We start from the raw sequence: 20,959 nt of genomic DNA, 5'->3' as shown, positions 1-20,959 counted from the left end.
TTGGTTGCTTGACCAGTTAGCTAGCTTGTATGGCTAACCATTTCTTAGCGCGTAGCCGCGCTAACAGTTAGTTAGCTTGACGTGGCTCGATTAGCACAAACTAGCTAATGGTAGTTGCTAACACAGCGACGAGTCTTGTTTCCATTTAAACAAACCTTCTGCGCTTTGTTAAAATATTTGGTCGCTAGATAACAGGCCGTCCATCTCCACTTGTGGTGGAGACACTGGCCTACTAGACAGGCTTAAAACTGGCTATCCGTGCTGAGCGACATTTGGGCGTTTTAACCCCACTCACTCACGGGCAGTGGAAAAGTCGTGATCTGTGCCCCAGTTGACCACTCCTTGCCGACGCTGCGGTTTGCGAAATAAAGTAAAACTGTCAAATGATCCCATCAATCCGCTTGTATCTTTTCTTTTACTTACCTATATGTCTCGTATTCCCTGCCCCTTCCCAACGTATTTATTTTTCAACGCTTTATCCACCTTTTCTCCTCCTTGTTCTTTCTGGTTTCTCGGTCAAGCTCGGTGGGAGCAAAGATGAATAGATATGCGGGGGGGGGGAGAGGGCGGGCATAACGGATGGATTTTACCGTAATTACGGATATGCGTTAGCCGAACAAAATTCCCGTAATGGTGTGTCTTCAGTTGCAGAATGAACATTCCGCATTACACAGCACAATATAAATTAACTTCTCCACAAATATCCAACTGAATGAACATAAAAAATAATTATATATACATATATATATTCATTCAATTGGGTTGGTTCAAGGGGTATCACATCCGGCCGTGATTGTGAGTCCTATAGGGCAGCGTACAATTGATCCAGCGTCTTCCGAGTTTGTCCGTCATTGTAAATAATAGTTTGTTCTTAACTGATTTGCCTCGTCAAATAAAGGTTAAACAAAATAAAATAAATGTTGAAGGTTATGTCCCTGGCTTCTCCCCCCAGTCCCCCACACACATACCTCTGATGTCATCCCATTGATTGTCTAAAAAAACTAAATAGAAGTTGAACAATATCCCCCAAGAACGCATTAGCACATGCAAACAGAAAACCATAAAACTGGAGTTTAATCAAATGCTGCCAATACAGTATGTGTCTAAGTCTCCCTGTATAAGTGGATGACTGCATCAGTAGGCTGTCTGGTGCTGGCACTGTCTGCCTCCTAGTAGGATAATCAGCAGCAATTATGTGGTCCAAATTATACTTTATATCCTTCTGATGCTTTAGACAAGCGTTTAGATCAAACAGCTGGCAAAGTCTGCTTCATGCTCTGCTGTTTGCCTTAAAAGGACTCTGGAAGCTTTAAGTCGAATGGCCAATTTCCTGAAGAGACCCCCGCGATAGTGAAGAATCTCTAGGTTTAAAACCCACACTGTACAAGATTACAAAGAGAAGGTAATGCCGCACTCGAGGGGAAAAAAATGATAAATAACTATGGTGCAGCCAGTGAGTTAGAAAATAAATCATTTGTTCATTCATTCCTCCATATCAAAACACTGTTTATTCGTTTGGGCCAGAGTAGGAGACTTACTGAAAATATTCATACAGTAACTTTCAAGGGGAAATCTGCAGTTGCTACATACATGTTTTACATATAAATGAATGATATGTACCCATTGATTCTTGAAGTATATAACTTACAAATGCCCCATGAGCTTAGTTCAACTGTCCACCTAATAAGACACACAAAATACAAGCTTGTTTTACTCCAATGTTTGTAAACAAAGTAAATGTAAACTAACACTATACATCCTCAAAACATGGTCAAATTTTGATTTGATGCATGGTCAGTCATAGCTATGAATTTTAGAGTGGTTCCATTTCTCCAGCCCCATCCCTCAGCTTTTTCATGAAACAAGGGTGGGGAGTACGCTTTGTTATTGTTTCAACAGCTGATTGCCCCTTTAAGTAGTATGTGCATCTAGATCAGAGACATAAACAACAGAGAGGGGGGCAACAGTGGACCAGAGAAAGGGAGAAGAAGATGGGAGACAGGGAGAGAAGAGTCTGGGGCTAAGTGAGACATCAAGAGGAAGACAGTCAGAGAGAGAATGAGAGAGCTGAAGAAATAAAGAACCTAAACCTCCACCGGGGAGGTAGTGTGTATGTGTCAGAGTGTCAGCGTCCCTGCCTGCTCTAGGTGTGTGACCATGTGTCTGCGCAGGTTGCTGTGGTTGTTGAACGAGGCGCCACAGTGCGAGCAGCTGTAGGGTTTCTCTCCAGAGTGGGTCCTCAGGTGGATGGTCAGACTGCCTTTCTGGGTGAAACCCTTCCCACACAGGGAACACATGTACGGTTTCTCCCCTGTGTGGATGCGCATATGGACCCTCAGAGTTGTCTTGTTGACAAACGAGTTCCCGCACAGGTTGCATATGACAGGCGTCTCTCCTGTGTGGACCGCCCGATGGCGGATCAAGTCAAGCCGGCGAGAGAAGCGCTTCCCACAGTCGCTACAGAGCAACGGCTTGGTACCGTGGGGGACGTGGTGGCGCTGGAACTGGTTTACAAGACCAGGGCGCCTCACAGTCGCACCCCCTGTTGCCAAGGTTGTTGTTGGGGTCTTTGGGGTGTTTTCTAGGGAAGCTACCTCGGCGATTTTCAGACCCCGTCCTCCTGCATCCCCTGTCGGCTGACCCTCTCTGTCACTTTGCACCCCCCTCATTGGAGGGCTGCCTGGCAGTGGTCCACCAACAGAATGAGTGTTCAGCTGTATCTGATGGCTGATTGTGTGGTCCGGCAGCAGACCAGAGTGTGAGGGCAATCTCTGGGGCTGTTCTGGGGTTCTGAAGAAAGGGTTGTTCTCAGTACTGCTCACGCTGCACAGAGCTCCTTCACCTCGACTATGAGCGCTCATGCTGTAAGGCCCTTCATCGTGACCTAGTCTCTGGCTGGCATGTTCCAGCTGTGGAGTCGCCATAGTAATAGTCTCACCATCAATATAGTCTTGACCTACAGGAAACAAAATTATTAAATCATCGGTTTGTTATCTGGCTGTCAATTGTCTATATACCAGTCCATCATCTTCTTCTTCCTCCTCCTCCACACACCTGCAACTAGCCAACATGCTTCAAAGTCATCCTCAGCTCCCTCCTCCTCCTTTATCAAGATGACATCTGGACTCTCCACAACTGCACACTGAAAACACACATATTCAGTCAGACATGTACATATTTCTAGAGTAGTAGTAGCCTATGTCAATAATGTGTGAGGGGCTATTATTGCCACACCTCTTTTTTGACTGTGGATGGACTCTCCTCTTCCCCTATTGTAATAGAAGCGTCATCCCTGTTGTTAACAGCCGCGTGGCGCTCAGGTGTCTTATCTATGAGTAAGAGCATAGGTCAAAAACCGTTCCACTCCCAACATACTATGATCAATTGACTGGTCGCCCAGCTAGCAGCATTTCGAGAACTTGAACCAACCTGTGAGTTTTGCCCGAGGCTTGCACAAAGTTCTGCCAAAAGAAAAACGACTGCCCCGCGGTGTACTCGCCCGTTGTAGCCGCAGGGAGAAAAGCTCGCTCTTCATCCCTTTCATCTTCATCTTCAGCGCTTCGTTGTCTTTGTAGCTGCGAGAAATCTCCAAGTGTAAATCAGCCGAGCTCTCGGAAAAGAGTTGACTGATCTCGACAACGGCCGCTCTAGCAAGCACGTCCATTATGGAAGCGAGTTGGGTCTGTAAAGACAAATGAGCCTGCATTTTTGTTGACATCGATTTCAGTGGCGAGATAAAAGACAGAGGGAGAAATTGGAAAAAATCAGATCATTGATCAGACAAGATGTGACGCTTTTGTCAGTGTACACAAAACTACTTCCGGTGAATAAAAGCAGTGCTGACCGTAATTATAAGAAGACCTCCGCAGATATTTTGGGGGAGGACGAGCGCCACAGATGAATGCGTACAGTGCCTTCAGAAAGAATTCACACCCCTTGACTTTTTCCACATTTGTTTCTGTTACAGTCTGAATTTAACATAGATTCCATGTAGATTTTTTTTCCACTGGCCTACACACAATACCCCATAATGGCAAAGTGAGCCTTGAATTTCAACAACAGATTCAACCACAAAGACCAGGGAGGTTTTCCAATGACTCACAAAGAAGGGCACCTATTGGTAAACAAAGGGCACCTATTGGTAAACAAATTTAAAAAAGAAGACATTGAATATCTCTTTGAGCATGGAGAAGTTATTAATTACGCTTCGGATGGTGGATCAGTCACTACAAACATACAGGCGTCGTTCCTTACTCTTTTGCTGGAGAGGAAGGAAACCACTCAGGGATTTCACCATCTGGCCAATGGTGACTTTAAAACAGTTTAATGGCTGTGATAGGAGAAAACTGAGGATAGATCAACAACATTGTAGTTACTCCACAATATGAACCTAAATTACAGAATGAAAAGAATGAAGCCTGTACAGAATAAAAATATTTAAAAAAACGAATCCTGCTTGAAATGAGGAACTCAAGTAAAATTGCAAGCAATGTGGTAAAAAAAAGAACTGTTTTAACTACAAAGTGTTATGTTTGAGGAAATCCAAAACAACCCATCACATCACTAAGTATAACTCTTCATATACTCTCCATGGTGGTGGATGCCACAAAGTTGGAAGCACAGAATCATCTAGAATGTCATTGTATGCTCTAGCGTTAAGAGTTCCCTTCACTGGAACTAAGGGGCCTAGCCTGAACCATGAAAAACAGCACCAGACCATTATTCATCCTCCACCAAACTTGATTGTTGGCAGTATGCATTCGGAAAGGTAGCATCTCCTGGCATCCGCCAAACCCAGATTAGTCTGTCGGACTGCCAGATGAAGAAGCGTGATTCATCACTCCAGAGAATGTGTTTCCACTGCTCCAGAGTCCAATGGTGGCGAGCTTTACACCACTCAAGCTGGTGCATAGTGATCTTAGGCTTGTGTGCAGCTGCTCGGCCATGGAAACCCATTTCATGAAGCTCCCGGCGAACAGTTCTTGTGCTGACGTTGCTTCCAGAGGCAGTTTGGAACACAGTCGTGAGTGTTGCAACCGAAGACAGATGTGCTTCAGCACTTGGCAGTCCCCTTCTGTGAGTTTGTGTGGCCTACCACTTCGCGGCTGAACCGTTGTTGCTCCTAGGCGTTTCCATTTCACAATAACAGAGCTTACAATGGACTGGGGCAGTTCTAGCAGGGCAGAAATCTGATGAACTGACTTGTTGGAAAGGTTGCATTCTATGATAGTGCCACGTTGAGTCACTGAGCTCCTCAGTAAGGCCATTCTACTGCCAATGTTTGTCTAAGAGATTGCATGGCTGTCTGCTTGATTTTATACACCTGTCAGCAACCGGTGTGCCTGAAATAACCAAATCCACTCGTTTTAAGGGGTGTCCACATACTTTTGTATATAAAGTGTATATTAGTCTTTTATTTTCTAATACATTTTTGACAAATGCTACCATTTTTCTTCCACTTTGACATTACAGAGTATTTTGTGTAAATTATTGAATCAAACATGACAATGTAATATTTTTTTTATCCCACTTTGTAACACAACAAAATGTGGAAAAAGTCAAGGGGTGTGAATACTTTCTGAAGGCACTGTGTCTTCAGACTCATATTTGCTCGTGACTGGAAATTGGAATTCATGATCATGAACTAATTGTAACAGCAAAATGTAATCAGTCAACGAGTGCAATTTGTATGGACAGGCCCCTCTTCAATCTCTTGCTTTTTGTTGTTGCAAGCATTCTGTCATGGAAAATTAATATCGCACTCCTCTGACAAGCAAAAGGAATATCTGATTTATGTGATGTTGGAATGTCATGCCTTGATGGCAAGTCTCATAACTCACAATAACGCTCAGTGAATGGAATAAGAGTGTAATTGTTGTATTCCAAGACTATCTGTTAATGAATATCATCACAATTGTCATAAATCATTTTAAAAATATTTTTTATTCAAGATAGATCATCATCACCCAAGAGCCTTTTGAATCCTTATTTGGGCTGCAGTGCAGCCGTACTTAATAACTTTACCCATAATAAAAAAATACATAGGTTGTCTTTCTTAAAAATAAATCAAAATAGTTCATTATAATATACATTGACGTTTTATTTTTCTGTGCACAAACTTCCACAACAGACATGATAATGAAATTGGAAAGAACACAGCATGTGTTAAATATGGTTTAAAAAGTCACAACAGGTTACAATTTACACACATTGTTGGAATCTGAGTATAATTCACAACCTTAACAAAGCCAGCTTTTGAATATACAGTAGTAATGTGTCACTCTTTAAAAAATTATGCTCATACATGCTAAACACTTGTCGTGTTTCAAACTGTAAAACTATACTTCATCATGTGACTTATTTGAATCTCTTTCCCATGTCTTTAGCATTAGCTTAAGCCTGTGCTTCAATTAACCCTCTAACCTCTCTTCCCTCTTGCTCTCTCTCTACCGCTGAGCTCTCCTCACTCTCATTCTCTTTCCCGTCTTTTACTTCGTTCTCCCTTCCCTCATCTCCCTCCTCTTGTTGACCATCTATCTTCCCACTTTCCTCACTCTCCTCCTCTTTCTTCTCTGCAGTGGTTTCTACCTCTTCGTCTTTCATCTTTTCAGTCTTCTTCTCCTCTTCCTCCTTGTCCTTCCTCTCCTTCTCTATTTTGGAGAGGTGATGGCAGAGTGCCTGGACATAGGTGAACACACACATAGGGTCCGGGCTGTTCCCCATCAGGATCATATCACCAACCTCCAACAGGGGGCAGCAGTCAGCCATGGTCCTGAGAGAGAGAGAGAGAGAGAGAGAGAGAGAGAGAGAGAGAGAGAGAGAGAGAGAAAAGGGAAAAATAGATATGGAGGGAGAGAGAGAGGATGATGACTCATTTACAACACACACACTCAGACACAAACACACATATATATATATATATATATATATATATATATATATATACACAAACACAGCTTTGTACTCTGCTGTGTTGAAGGCCAGGGTGAAATTCTTCTCTCTCTCAGATGAGCTCAGGGCTGAGAAGTCGAAAGCGTCCGGGAAGAAGCGATGGATGAGTGCACAGAACGCCAGCCCATCACACCACGATGATGAGAAGTTCTCTATGGAAACACCCTGGGAAAGAGAGGGTATGGTGTCAGGTAAGGTTATGGTGCTCCAATGTCAGTACCTCTGGTGTACATGACCATCAACATCCCCTCACCTCGTACTTGCGTGTTTTGTTTTGACACCAGGAAAGCACTTTCTGTTTGATTGATGCCCCGTTTGTCACAGCCATAGATGATCTCTGAAGTTTGAAGTTGCAGACAACCGGTGTCCTGGAAATAAGTGAAAAGACAATGCAATTATTGCCATAATAAGCATGTTGCGGTTTGTCATATTGGACATGTCAGAACTTACTCAGAGTCATTTTTCTGGAACTTTGCTATGATGTCCTTTTTAGTGGAAGGCCGGGCAGAGCGGGCAGAGCTCCGGGGTCGGGCCACAGAGGATGGGGTAGAGGCGGTGTGATTCACGCCACTCTTTCTTTTGGTCTTTCCTTGCTTCTCCACTTCCTTGCTTTTCTCTTTAACCTTTCCACCTCCTGCCCCTTCCTTTTCTTTTACTGGTTTGCTCTTGTTCTCCGGTGGCTTCCCTCCCTCTCCCTTCCCTCCCTCTCTCTTTCCCTTCTCTCCCTCTCCCTTCCCTCCCTCTCCCTCTCCATTCCCTCTCTCTCCATTCCCTCCCTCTCCCTTCCCCACCTCTCCCTTCCCCGCCTCTCCCTTCCCTGCCTCTACGTTCTCTCCCTTCTCTTCCTCTCCCTTCTCTCCCTCTCCCTTCTCTCCCTCTCCCTTCCCTGCCTCTCCCTTCTCTCCCTCTCCCTTCCCTGCCTCTCCCTCTCCCTTCCCTGCCTCTCCCTTTTCTCCCTTCCCTGCCTCTCCCTTATGTCCCTCTCCCTTCCCTCCCTCTCCCTTCTCTCCCTCTCCCTTCCCTGCCTCTCCCTTCTCTCCCTCTCCCTTCCCTGCCTCTCCCTTCTCTCCCTCTCCCTTCTCTCCCTCTCCCTTCTCTCCCTCTCCCTTCCCTGCCTTCACTTTTCTGTCTTTCCATTTATCTCCTTTTATCTTCTCTTCTGTTTTTGCCTCTCCTATCTTTTCCCCCTTCCCCTTTTTCCTGGCAATATTTTCTCCCCCCTTCTCTTTGTCCTCCTTCACATCCTCTTTCTCAATCTCTCCATTCTTGACCACCTCTTGACCCTTTCTATTCTTGTCCTCCTCCTTCTCTCCCTCCCCCTTCTTCTCTCTGTTCACCACTTTGGAGTCTTCTGTTTCTCCGGTGTCTGCACCTTGAGATGTTCCCTCACCCTTACAAGCCTCTTCACCATTAACCTCAATGGTGTCGGTTACTGGCTGAGAGTCCTCTACATTTCTAATGCTAGCCCCTGCTGCCTGTTCCGGCGCTTTCTCCGTATTAGCCCCAGACTTAACCACATGACCTTCCACTGTGTCCTCCGCCAGGTGGTCTCTCTTAGGGGGGTCACACTCCTGCACTGAAGCCTCTCTCTCTGTCTGAGAGACAAACCAGATAAGATTACAATCGGTTATTCTGAGCAGTTGAGGTAGTTTTGGTTAGGGTTAGGGACAAAGCAAAATGGTAGAGGACTGTTGTCATAGACCTGATTCTAAATCAGTTGTTCAGGGGAGAGACGATGTAAAGTGACATTATAACTAGTTCAAAACTAAATTAGAAAATGTGTCTGCGTCACTTCACTCCACGTTACGTTGTTACTCAAAAAACATACCTCCGGCTGTAGAGTTGTTTATGGCTGTAATATTACACACGCATTTTTATCATGTTTTATGGCTTTAATTACGATTCAAACATATGACATGTTTATGTTGTTTTTATGTTATGCACTGAGATGTATAAAGCTGCAGATAGCATAGTATGTTGGAATTATGTTAGGTAAGTGAACTGTCCCAGGTGTCACATCAAGTCGTGACTCAGAGTGGTGACTCATCAGTGGAAATAAGATAGACGCACATGTGTGTGTGTGTGTCCGTGTGTGTGTGTTGAGAGTGAGAAAGGGATAAACATTCCTGTGCCAGAGTTTACCACAGGAACAGGTGTAGCCCAGCGCTTAGGTTATACGCAGGCAGCCACAACCACCACCAAGACCTCCCACTAACTTCACTCCGTATACTACATCTAACTACAGCGCAAATACATCTAACAAGCCTGCCACCTCATTGTAAGGCTACATGGCGTTGTCTCAATACCAATAAGTGTGTATTGGTTTGTCTGTAGGTGGTTGAGGTTTGCCTCTGTATGCATTTCGTCTTCTGTATCTGTTTATGGGTCTATTTCTTTCATCATCAACACACACATACCTGATTGTTTTTGTTGTCCTCCGTCTGGTTGGCTGTTGCGTCTTTCCCAGAATCGTCCTGGCGGAGTGATACATCGTCCATGGTTCCGTGGACTTTCTGTGTTTGTCAGTCCAACTTCCTTTGAAACATAAAGTCAATTCAGACTCTTCCTCTCCAAGGTTATTGGGATTGATCGCTCAATATCTAAGTTCATTAAATGTCCAACTTTCATGCAATCAGTTTAGACTCAATGTTCTGTTCGAGGCAGATTTCTCTCTTGCACTCTCTCTCTCTCTTTCTACCTCTCTGTCTCTCTCTATCTGAAAGTGCTGTCTGGTGTGTGTTGTTTAGTGAGTGCCCCCTGCCACCCTCCTTGTGAGGATTCCGAGCCACTTTATCTGACCTTCAGAACAACACAGGTTCCAGAAATAGAGCTAGTGACATCGGCACAGTCCAACAGCCAGGACAGCTGCATCTGCTCTGGAAACCATGGGTACACAGACATATACACACACGCACACTCAAACACACATATGCATACATACACACCTGAATACACACCTACATAGACAGACAGATAGACAGACAGGCACACACACACACACACACTCTCAAGTCAAGCCCGAGCAAACAGATTTGCATAGTCAGGACTCAGTAGTCGAATTAAACTGAATTCTTACCCTGACCCCGATGACCCCAATGACCTACTTAATCTCTGAGTAAATACACTCATTCAGACATAAGAGTTGAAGCTTGAATCCTTAATGGTGGACCTGCAATGTCTGTTTTCGATATGACAACGAACACTGTTTTTCCCCCTCTGACATCAATGCACGCATGATAGAAAAAGAGCATATGTAAAAAATATAAAAAATCACCACCAACAAAACAAAAAACAATAACAACAGCCGCGGAGTGGAGAGTGGCGTTGTTTCCCTTGCTGCGGATTCCATCTTTAACAGACGTAGTAACAATCAAGGCACTTCACACACACCAACCGACACTCTTTCAACAAGCATATACATGGAGTCCAAGACATACAGCAACAACACTTCCATGTACTCATGCGGATACTCTTTGATGCTTCCAAAAGACTGTGAGTTGTGTGGTAAGAGAGGTGCAGCCCTTACCTTGTGTGGTACATGTAGCCCTCTGGGTTCACTGTGGTCACCGTGTCCTGCTTTCTCTCTCTCGGTCTCTCTCTCTTTCTAAACTGAAGTGACCAGTGAGTCAGTTGGTGTGAATCTGTCTCTCTTTCCTCCGTTTAGTCTCTCTTTCTGTCTCTCTCTCTCAATTCCATTCAAAGGGGCCTTATTAGCATGGGGAAGCATATTTACATTGCCAAAACAAGTGAAATACACAGTCAGTAAACAAAAGTGAGAAGACACAAAACAACATCAGCAAAAAAACATTTGAATTAAACAGTAACTATTTCACTCAAAAAGTTTTAGAAAGCGAGAGAAGGGTTTATTTTTTTATCACAGCAGTGTTCAGAGGGTTTGGGTTAAATGCAGAAGACACATTTCAGTTGAATGCATTCAGTTGTACAACTGACAAGGTATCCCCCCTTTCCCTTTCCGTTAAGTCCTGCAAAATATATATACTGAACAACAATGCAACAATTTCAAAGATTTTGCTGAGTTACAGTTCATAAAAGGAAATTAGTCAATTGAAATAATCTCATTGAGCCCTAATCTATGATTTCTAAATGACTGGGCAGGTGTGCAGCCATGGGTGGGCTTGGGAGGGCATAGGCCCACCCACTATGGAGGCAGGCACACTCAACGGAGACCGAGCCCCAGCCAATCAGAATGAGTTATTCCCCACAAAAGAGCTTAATTACATACATAAATAATCCTCAGCACCCTGCCCCCCCTACCCTCAGACGATCCCACAGGAGAAGAAGCCGGATGTGGAGGTCCTGGGCTGGTGTGCTTACGCGTGGTCTGCGGTTGTGAGGCCAGTTGGACGTACTGCCAAATTCTCTAAAATGACTTAGGGTAGAGAAATGAACATTGAATTCTCTGGCAACAGCTCTGATGGACAATCCTGCAGTCATCTTGACAATTGCATGCTTCCTCAAAACTTGAGACATCTGTGGCATTGTGTTCTGTGACAAATTGTACATTTTAGAGTGGCCTTTTATTGTCCCCAGCACAAGCTGCACCTGTGTAATGATCATGTTGTTTCATCAGCTTCTTGATATGCCACACCTGTCAGGTGGATGGATTATCTTGACAAAGGCTCAATATATATAAAATGTTCTCTATATATATACAGTTGAAGTCGTATGTTTACATACACTTAGGTTGGAGTCATTATAACTCGTTTTTCAACCACTCCAAAAATGTCTTGTTAACAAACTATAGTTTTGGCAAGTCGGTTAGGATATCTACTTTGTGCATGACACAAGGAATTTTTTCAACAATTGTTTACAGACAGATTATTTCACTTATAATTCACTGCATCACAATTCCAGTGGGTCAGAAGTTTACATACACTAAGTTGACTGTGCATATAAAAACAGCTTGGAAAATTCCAGAAAATTATGTCATTGCTTTAGAAGCTTCTGATAGGCTATTTGACATCATTTGAGTCAATTGGAGGTGTAGCTGTGGATGCATTTGAAGGCCTACCTTCAAACTCAGTGCCTCTTTGCTTGACATCATGGGAAAATCATGGGAAACAAATCAGCCAAGACCTCAGAAAAAAAATTGTAGACCTCCACAAGACTGGTTCATCCTTAGGAGCAATTTCTAAATGCCTGAAGGTACCACGTTCATCTGCTCAAACAATAGTACGCAAGTATAATCACCATGGAACCACACAGCCGTCATACCGCTCAGGAAGGGGACGCGTTCTGTCTCCTAGAGATGAATATACTTTGGTGCAAAAAGTGCAAATCAATCCCAGAACAACAGCAAAGGGACTTGTGAAGATGCTGGAGGAAAATGGTACAAAAGTATCTATATCCACAGTTAAACGAGTCCTATATTGACATAACCTGAAAGGGCGCTCATCAGGAAGAAGCCACTGATCCAAAAATCATACTTTTTGGAGAAATGTCCTCTGGTCTGATGAAACAAAAATATAACTGTTTGGCCATAATGAACATCATTATGTTTGGAGGAAAAAGGGGGAGACTTGCAAGCCGAAGAACACCATCCCAACCGTGAAGCACGGGGGTGGCAGCATCATGTTGTGGGGGTGCTTGCTGCAGGAGGGACTGGTGCACTTCACAAAATAGATGGCAACATGAGGAGGGAAAATTATGTGGATATATTAGAGCAACATCTTAAGACATCAGTCAGGAAGTTAAAGCTTGGTCGCAAATGGGTCTTCCAAATGGACAATGACCCCAAGCATACTGCCAAAGTTGTGGCAAAATGGCTTAATTAAGGACAACAAAGTCAAGGTATTGGAGTGGTCATCACACAGCCCTGACCTCAATCCCATAGAACATTTGTGGGCAGAACTGAAAAAGCGTGTGCGAGCAAGGAGGCCTACAAACCTGACTCAGTTACACCAGCTCTGTCAGGAGGAATGGGCCAAAATTCACCCAATTTATTGTGGGGAGCTTGTGGAAGGCTACCCAAAATGATTGACCCAAGTTAAACAATTTAAAGGCAATGCTACCAAATACTAATTGAGTGTATGTAAACCTCTGACCCACTGGGTATGTGGTGAAAGAAGTCAAATCTGAAATAAATAATTCTCTCTATAATTATTCTGACATTTCCCATTCTTAATATAAAGTGGTGATCCTATTTTTACTAGGATTAAATGTCAGGAATTGTGAAAAAACGAGTTGAAATGTATTTGACTAAGGTGCATGTAAACTTCCGACTTCAACTGTATATACTGAAGAAAAATATAAACGCAACATGTAAAGTGTTGGTCCCATGATTTGTGAACTGAAATAAAAGATCCCAGAAATGTTCCATATGCACAAAAGGCATATTTCTGTCAAACTTAGTTCACCTTACAGTAATATGGAAAAATAGTCATCAATATATGGAATAACACAGAATCCCAAAGACCAAACATAATATTCATAACTCTGTTCTTCAGTTTTATGACATCATCCAATACCAATCTAAGCGACTCTCTCTCTCTCTATATATATATAAATACATATACCCCTGATACATATACCCCTGATGTCCCATCAAATGTACGTCCCCCCTGCCTTTCTCCACTCTCCAACTCCCCAGCCCACTTAACAGTGTAACTTTTCATTCAACGCAAAACAGTTGGCTTTTAAAAATAAACGTCTATCTTTCTTTCTTCTCTTTCTCTCCCCGTCATTATCTTCCCCTGATGCCTCCCCAACCCTCTCTTCTCTTCTCCACATTTCGGTGGCTAAAAATAAGTCAACACCTTCTGGAGTATCTCCCTCTCTCCGATTCATTCTCTGGTGGACATCTATCAGCCCGCTGTCACTGAAATTAAAGACTGTATTTCCACATGGAAAAACGGACAATGTGAATGTGATAGTAAAGCTGTAATGACCTTTACTTAAGAGGGAAATGATTGTTTTGATTTTTCTTTTTACAGTTGACAGAGCTGACTCCAAAAAGTTTGTTGAGTGTGTTAGCAACTAAGAGTTTGTTTGTGTGTGTTTGTGTCTGTGTGTGTCAGTGTGCATGTGCGGTGAGAGAGAAAGAGAAATGAGTGAGCTCCAGTGTTATCTCTGCCGCTATTGTGGGATTATTACACACTGCTCCTGATTTTGAGTGTCATGTTTTCATCACCTTCTCATCTGAACAGGTTTGAGAGGTTTGTCTTCAGTGAAGGTGGTTATTGTCAGTGGTGGAAAAAAGTACCCATTTTCATACTTGAGTAAAAGTATAAATATATTAATAGAAAATGACTCAAGTAAAAGTGAAAGTCACCCAGTAAAATACAACTTGAGTAAAAGTCTAAAAGTATTTGGTTTAAAATATACTTAAGTATTAAAAGTAAAAGTATAAATCATTTCAAATTCCTCATATTAAGCAAAGCAGACGGCACCATTTGCCTTTTTTTAAATGTACGTTTTGCCAGGGGCACACTCCAACACTCCAATTATTTACAAAAGATGCATTCGTGTTTAGTGATTCCACCAGACCATAGGCAGTAGGGATGACCATGTGTTCTCTTGATAAGTGTGTCAATTTCACAATGTTCCTGTCCAGCTAAGCATTCAAAATGTAACACGTAGTTTGGGTTGTCAGGGAAAATGTATGGAGTAAAAAGTACAATATTTTATTTCTTAATGTAGTGAAGTAAAATTAAAAGTTGTCAAAAATATAAATAGTAAACTAAAGTACAGATACCCCCAAAAACAATTTAAGTAGTACTTTAAAGTATTTGTACTTGAGTACTTTAGACCACTGGTCATTGTCCACATATTCAGTAGATGCCCTTTGTTTATCTCAATGCACATTACTATATTGCCTCCTAAATAACATAAGTGAATATAGTATCCTTGTTGACCACCACATTATATACCCAGTTTACATCCAGGAATAATCCATCATAATCAGATAATAATCTCACTTCTCCATAAAACCAGGAGTGAAAGACCACTGGAGGGCGCTGTCAGATTTGGAGACAGCCGTTGACTGTTTCTCTCATAACCAAATGTCATGCCATAGGTTATGGAGGAACGTTTTTGGTCTCTCCCTGCCTAAACGTTTCACCTCAAAACGTGTAAACTGGATATCCAACGTCAAAGTTAAAACCAAAGGCGGTATTTCTAAAATATCTCTGGCCAAACACATTTTGAACATCCATCCGCTCACATGTCAAAAATCCCACAAAAAACAATGGAGCTAGAATGTTCCACGAGCTAGCTAAAATCTGAGGCGTTAATTAAATAAATACAAATGGGTGAGTTGAGGAGGGGTAGCTAGGTAAATTAGACCTGCAGCTAGCTATCTAGGTCTATTTCCACAAATGATGTTTGACATGTTTAGGAATAGAAACAGTTATGAACCTTTATAAAAAAAAATGTAGATATCACACATAATTGTCGTTATTTGCAGCGAGTCAACTTTACCCCCAGCTAACTCAAGTTAGCTAAATGTCCATAGCTAGCTAAATTACACCATGGGTGTGAAAAAGCTTGCCAAGCAGCAAGAAAGATGTATAGTGTCTGACTGGTGTCTAACCAGCATGCAAACACGCAAATGCTAGTGTGAACTAACATTGGCTAGCTGGGTAGCTAGTAATAATGAACGTTATCAATATTTTTTTGTTCATTGAAATATGTTTCCAGCCTCATTAACGTCTGTCAGTCTTCGTCCTTTATGATCTTATCTGTCAAGCCACTCCAGTTGCATATTTAATTGTGCAAGCCACAGAAGTTTGTAATGTAACGTTACCCCTCGGATTGGGTGAGGCCTATTTTTCTCCCCTTTAACAATAACAGACCAATACTTATAATATCAACAGACCACAACCTAGTTTTTGCTCGTAAAAACGCATGGTGAAACATTTACAATGAACATGGTAGGAGGGATTACTTCTGTTAGACTGGTCCCATATCTGTTTGTGCTGTCATTACAACTCCTCTCCTTGCCATACATTGGTTTGGCATTACAAGGAGTGGCATGATGGCACAAACAGACTGCTACCCTAGCAGGCCACACTTTTGTAACGCTAGCTGATTTAAAAGAATACTGTGCATAGGCAACAATACAGATAATGTCGCAATTGGTTGGTATATTTTTGGGGGGGCTAGCTACAGTGCATTCGATAAAGTATTCAGACCCCCTCCCCTTTTCCACATTTTGTTACATTACAGCCTTATTCTAAAATGTATTACATTTGAATTCAATTTTCCTCATCAATCTACACACAATACTCCATAATGACAAATCGAAACAGGTTTTTAGACATTTTTGTCTTAACCAAGCCATGAGGTCGAAAGAATTGTCCGTAGAGCTCCGAGACAGGATTGTATCGAGACACAGATCTGGTGAAGGGTACCAAAACATGTCTGCAGCATTGAAGGTCCCCAAGAACACAGTGGCCTCCATCATTATTAAATGGAAGAAGTTTGGAACCACCAAGACTCTTCCTAAAGCTGACCACCTGGCCAAACTTAGCAAATCGGGGGAGAAGGACCTTGGTCAGGGAACCCGATGATCACTCTGACAGAGCTCCAGAGGGCCTTGGTCAGGGAACCCGATGATAACTCCTAACAGAGCTCCAGAGGGCCTTGGTCAGGGAACCCGATGATCACTCTGACAGAGCTCCAGAGTTCCTCTGTGGAGATGGGAGAACTTCCAGAAAGACAACCATCTCTGCAGCACTCCACCAATCAGGCCTTTATGGTACAGTGGCAAGACGGAAGCCATTCCTCAGTAAAAGGCACATGACAGTCCGCTTGGAGTTTGCCAAAAGGCAGCTAAAGGACTCTCAGACCAGGATCTGCAGAGAATAATGGGAAAAGCTCCCCAAATACAAGGGTGCCACGCTTGTAGCGTCATACCCAAGAAGACTCGAGGCTTTAATCACTGCCAAAGATGCTTCAACAAAGTACTGAGTAAAGGGTCTGAATACTTATGTGAATATGTTCTTTCTAAAAACCTGTTTTCACTTTGTTATTATGGGGTATTGTGTGTAGATGGATAAAAAAAATCCTCATCAATTTTAGGATAAGGCTGTAACGTAACAAAATGTGGGAAAAGGTCAAGGGGTCTGAATACTTTCCGAATGCGCTGTTGTAACAAGTCTCCCAAATGACAATATAAAGGTAATGCTTTAGTTGAGCGCAAGGTTAGTACCATGTTTCACATAGTTGCTAAACAACCTCATTCTCAGATTGATTTGGCTCAAGTTTAACAGATTAAGAGATACAAAAGCAAAGGCTTGAACAATGGTCCAGTTAATCGCTGTTCCATGCTTTAATTAAAAAAATATTTAACCTTAATTTAACTAGGCAAATCAGTTAAGAACAAATTCCTATTTTCAATGACGGCCTAGGAACAGTGGGTTAACTGCCTTGATTCAGGGGCAGAACAACATATTTGTAATTCGTCAGGAGTTGGGGAGTTAAACTTGCAACCTTCCGGTTACTAGTCCAACGCTCTAACCACTAGGCTACTCTGCCGCCCTATCGCCGCTAGGGCCTGGGCTGGCGCAAGCCATATCTCCAACCGTGACGTGGTATAGGCTATGTAGGCTACTGTATGCACAGGGAGCTACACTAACAGCACTACACATGTACATACATGTATATAAAGTTGAAGTCGGAAGTTTACATACGCTTAGGTTGGAGTCATTAAAACTTGTTTTTCAACCATTCCACACATTTCTTGTTTTGTTAACAAACTATAGTTTTGGCAAGTCGGTTAGGATATCTACTTTGTGCATGCTACTTTGTGCATGCTTGGAAAATTCCAGAAAATTATGTCATGGCTTTAGAAGCTTCTGATAGGCTAATTGAAATCATTTGAGTCAATTGGAGGTGTACCTGTAGATGTATTTTAAGGCCTACCTTCAAACTCAGTGCCTCTTTGCTTGACATCATGGGAAAATCATGGGAAACAAATCAGCCAAGACCTCAGAAAATAAATTGTAGACCTCCAGAAGTCTGGTTCATCCTTGGGAGCAATTTCCAAACGCCTGAAGGTACCACGTTCATCTGTACAAATAATAGTACGCACATATAAACACTATGGGACCAAGAAGCCATCATACCGCTCAGGACGGAGAAGCGTTCTGTCTTCTAGAGAAGAACGTACTTTGGTGCGAAAGGTGCAAATCAATCCCAGAACAACAGCAAAGGACCTTGTGGAGATGCTGGAGGAAACAGGTACAAAAGTATCTATATCCACAGTAAAACGAGTCCTATATCGACCTAACCTGAAAGGCCACTCAGCAAGGAAGAAGACACTGCTCCAAAACTTCCATAAAAAAGCCAGACTATTGTTTGCAACTGCACATGGGGACAAAGATCGTACTTTGTGGAGAAATGTCCTCTGGTCTGATGAAACAAAAATAGAACTGTTTGGCCATAATGACCATCGTTATGTTTGGAGGAAAAAGGGGAAGGTTTGCAAGTCTAAGGACACCATCCCAACCGTGAAGCATGGGGGTGGCAGCATCATGTTGTGGGGGTGCTTTGCTGCAGGAGGGACTTGTGCACTTCACAAAATAGATGGCCTCATGAAGATGGAAAATGATGTGGATATATTGAAACAACATCTCAGGACATCAGTCAGGAAGTTAAAGCTTGGTCGCAAATGGGTCTTCCAAATTAACAATGACCCCAAGCATACTTCCAAAGTCATGGCAAAAGTGCTTAAGGACAACAAAGTCAAGGTATTGGAGTGGCCATCACAAAGCCCTGACCTCAATTCTATAGAAAGGTTGTGGGCAGAACTGAAAAAGCATGTGCGAGCAAGGAGGCCTACAAACCTGACTCAGTTACACCAGCTCTGTCAAGAGGAATGGGCCAGAATTCACCCAACTTATTGTGGGAAGCTTGTGGAAGGCTACCCGAAACGTTTGACCCAAGTTAAACAATTTAAAGACAATGCTACCAAATACTAATTGAGTGTATGTAAACTTCTGACCCATTGGGAATGTGACGAAATAAATAAAAGCTGAAATAAATCATTCTCTCTACTATTATTCTGACATTTCACATTCTTAAAATAAAGTGGTGATCCTATCTGACCTAAAACAGGGCATTTTTACTAGGATTAAATGTCAGGAATCGTGAAAAACTGAGTTTAAATGTATTTGGCTAAGGTGTATGTAAATTTCGAACTTCAACTGTATATATATATTTTATATATTTATACAGTACAAGTCAAAAGTTTTGACACACCTACTCATTCAAGGGTATTTCTTTATTTTGACTATTTTCTACATTGTAGAATAATAGTGAAGACGTCAAAACTAAGAAATAACACATATGGAATCATGTAGTAACCAAAAAAGTATTAAACAAATCCAAATATATTTTATATTTGAGATTCTTCTAATTAGCCACCCTTTGCCTTGATGACAGCTTTGCACACTCTTGGCATTCTCCAAACTTTTGACTGGTACTGTATATATTTTTCATCGCCCAATACATACCTGGTATTTATGCATAAGACAAATCCGATCACACATGAAAAGTCATGGATCGGATTATTTTGTGAATGTATGATTTCTCTGACTGTAATATATGTTTTAAAACTGTTTCTTTATGCGAGTGCTAATGTGACTTAAAAAAAATTAAATTATTGTACACTCTCTCTCTGTCTCTATCTCTCTCTGGGTGTGTGTATGATGCCAGCCTTTGACGTGTGCAGTCACGGATTTGAGGAAGTTGCGCTGTGTTCTGGCAACGAGATCTTGTGATCCGAGGTGTAAGAACGTGATTATGATTTGATGAGATCTTGTGGTTGTTATTCATCGTTTACTTGCCCATTTGTAGTTGCCCAGCCCTTCCTCCTTTGACTTTACTGGTAGAGATTGAATGAGTGAGAGACAGAGCATAAGGATGTCAAAGACGTATGCCCTTGATACAGATTGAAAGATACTGTTACAGTAATTAACTAGCAATGTAAATAGCAACAGCCGAGACAAGAAAAACAGTACAGCCAAAATAACAGTCCTTATTACAGATTGGCAATAGTGGAAGTATCTCTCCCATATGACACTTCATTGCTTAAATGGCACATATTATCTTTATTTTGTTGCGTTGTTTTCTTCAGATTCACTGGTGTAACGCAGTTTCTCTGGACACCCCGCAAGGTTGGAGTTCGCCTCCCGCAAGGTCTAACGTTGTTGTGTGTAAAACCAGTCTATTAATGCCAAGTAATACAGTCAGTCCACCCTCAAAACACGAGCTTACTAGGGACTGTTTTATTGTGCAGTGTACCATCTATAGCTAATGTATATACCTGCTATTTACTAACCTTTTATAAACGTTTTAAAAATACAAATTACATCAAATAGCCTAACAATGAGGACAAAATAGTGGGCTTGAGAATAAATTCAGCCACTATTTATTGTTGAACTCGGCCGATTTTGTCTGGCTAGTAGCCTACACAAATGGGCTGCAATATTCAGGGTAAATTCAATTAAATCAAATTTAGGAGACTCCCCTGGTGTCCTGAAGGCTTCCTTTTTTATGTGCAAATGTTTTCGCCACGGGCTGTAGGTCCAGGTTGGGAGTCTGACTGTTTTCTATAGTGAGTATTACCAACCCAGACAGTCTTTCCTGAGACATTGTGCGTTACATGTCCATTGTGCTGCACACAATTTAAACGCAGTCTTGAATGATGCATGCAAAATTATAAACCGATGGTGTGAGCCCTGAATGCTGTTCAGCTGAAAGACGTGGTATATCAGACCGTATACCACTGGTATGACCCAAGAAAATATGTTTTACTGTTCTAATTACATTGGCAACCAGTTTATAATAGCAATAAGGCACCTCGGGGGTTTTGGTATATGCCAATATACCACGGCTAATGACTGTATCCAGGCACTCCGCGATGCGTCGTGCTGAAGAACAACCCTTAGCCGTGGTATATTGGCTATATTACACAAACCCCGAGGTGCCTTATTGCTTAAGTATACCAGAGATGAGGGACTGTTGATATTGCAACCACACAACT

At 42.2% G+C, this 20,959-nt stretch overlaps 3 protein-coding genes and 1 pseudogene across 7 annotated transcripts in view; 1 reads left to right on the top strand and 3 right to left on the bottom strand.

Annotated features, from left to right (window-relative positions):
- The window catches only part of LOC135545910 (catenin delta-1-like), a 34,514-nt pseudogene extending 33,970 nt beyond the window's left edge, over positions 1–544 (bottom strand).
- The window catches only part of LOC135545913 (equilibrative nucleobase transporter 1-like), a 44,871-nt gene that overhangs the window by 2,054 nt on the left and 21,858 nt on the right, over positions 1–20,959 (top strand). Inside the window, exon 1 of one of the 2 annotated variants that reach the window (XM_064973894.1) lies at positions 7,063–7,142. The exons of the other annotated variant lie outside the window; for it this stretch is intronic. The gene's annotated coding sequence lies outside the window, so the exon portion shown is untranslated. Of the gene's footprint in view, positions 1–7,062; positions 7,143–20,959 lie in introns of those variants that run through there. 2 annotated transcript variants of the gene reach the window in all.
- Positions 1,490–3,812, bottom strand: LOC135545909 (zinc finger protein 135-like). 2 transcript variants are annotated; one of them, XM_064973885.1, is made up of 4 exons: positions 3,430–3,812; positions 3,235–3,329; positions 3,055–3,142; positions 1,490–2,956 (listed from the first exon to the last, which is right to left on the bottom strand). In XM_064973885.1, exons 1-4 carry the CDS (start codon positions 3,716–3,718, stop codon positions 2,118–2,120), a joined length of 1,311 nt encoding a protein of 436 aa, XP_064829957.1. In that variant the 5' UTR covers positions 3,719–3,812; the 3' UTR covers positions 1,490–2,117. The 2 variants fall into 2 exon arrangements, with proteins under 2 accessions (XP_064829957.1, XP_064829958.1); XM_064973886.1 differs by lacking the exons at positions 3,055–3,142; positions 3,235–3,329.
- On the bottom strand, positions 5,951–10,568 carry LOC135545912 (uncharacterized). 3 transcript variants are annotated; one of them, XM_064973888.1, is made up of 6 exons: positions 10,478–10,568; positions 9,369–9,486; positions 7,402–8,546; positions 7,205–7,319; positions 6,965–7,116; positions 5,951–6,772 (listed from the first exon to the last, which is right to left on the bottom strand). In XM_064973888.1, exons 2-6 carry the CDS (start codon positions 9,447–9,449, stop codon positions 6,394–6,396), a joined length of 1,872 nt encoding a protein of 623 aa, XP_064829960.1. In that variant the 5' UTR covers positions 9,450–9,486; positions 10,478–10,568; the 3' UTR covers positions 5,951–6,393. The 3 variants fall into 3 exon arrangements, with proteins under 3 accessions (XP_064829960.1, XP_064829961.1, XP_064829959.1); XM_064973889.1 differs by lacking the exon at positions 10,478–10,568 and adding an exon at positions 10,028–10,076; XM_064973887.1 differs by lacking the exon at positions 10,478–10,568 and having other exon boundaries at positions 9,369–9,705.

Source organism: Oncorhynchus masou, chromosome 9 (assembly GCF_036934945.1).
Source record: "Oncorhynchus masou masou isolate Uvic2021 chromosome 9, UVic_Omas_1.1, whole genome shotgun sequence".
Taxonomy (NCBI): Eukaryota; Metazoa; Chordata; class Actinopteri; order Salmoniformes; family Salmonidae; genus Oncorhynchus; species Oncorhynchus masou.
This window is presented reverse-complemented; position numbering and strand designations above follow the sequence as displayed.

Coding starts and splice junctions, on each gene's coding strand:
- LOC135545909 (XM_064973885.1), bottom strand. CDS start 3,718: ATGTCAACAAAAATGCAGGCTCATTTGTCTTTACAGACCCAACTCGCT. Junction 3,330..3,429: donor GCCTCGGGCAAAACTCACAG/GTTGGTTCAAGT, acceptor TCTTACTCATAG/ATAAGACACCTGAGCGCCAC. Junction 3,143..3,234: donor CATCCACAGTCAAAAAAGAG/GTGTGGCAATAA, acceptor GTGTGTTTTCAG/TGTGCAGTTGTGGAGAGTCC.
- LOC135545912 (XM_064973888.1), bottom strand. CDS start 9,449: ATGGACGATGTATCACTCCGCCAGGACGATTCTGGGAAAGACGCAACA. Junction 8,547..9,368: donor AGGACAACAAAAACAATCAG/GTATGTGTGTGT, acceptor TTTGTCTCTCAG/ACAGAGAGAGAGGCTTCAGT. Junction 7,117..7,204: donor ACAAAACACGCAAGTACGAG/GTGAGGGGATGT, acceptor TCTCTTTCCCAG/GGTGTTTCCATAGAGAACTT.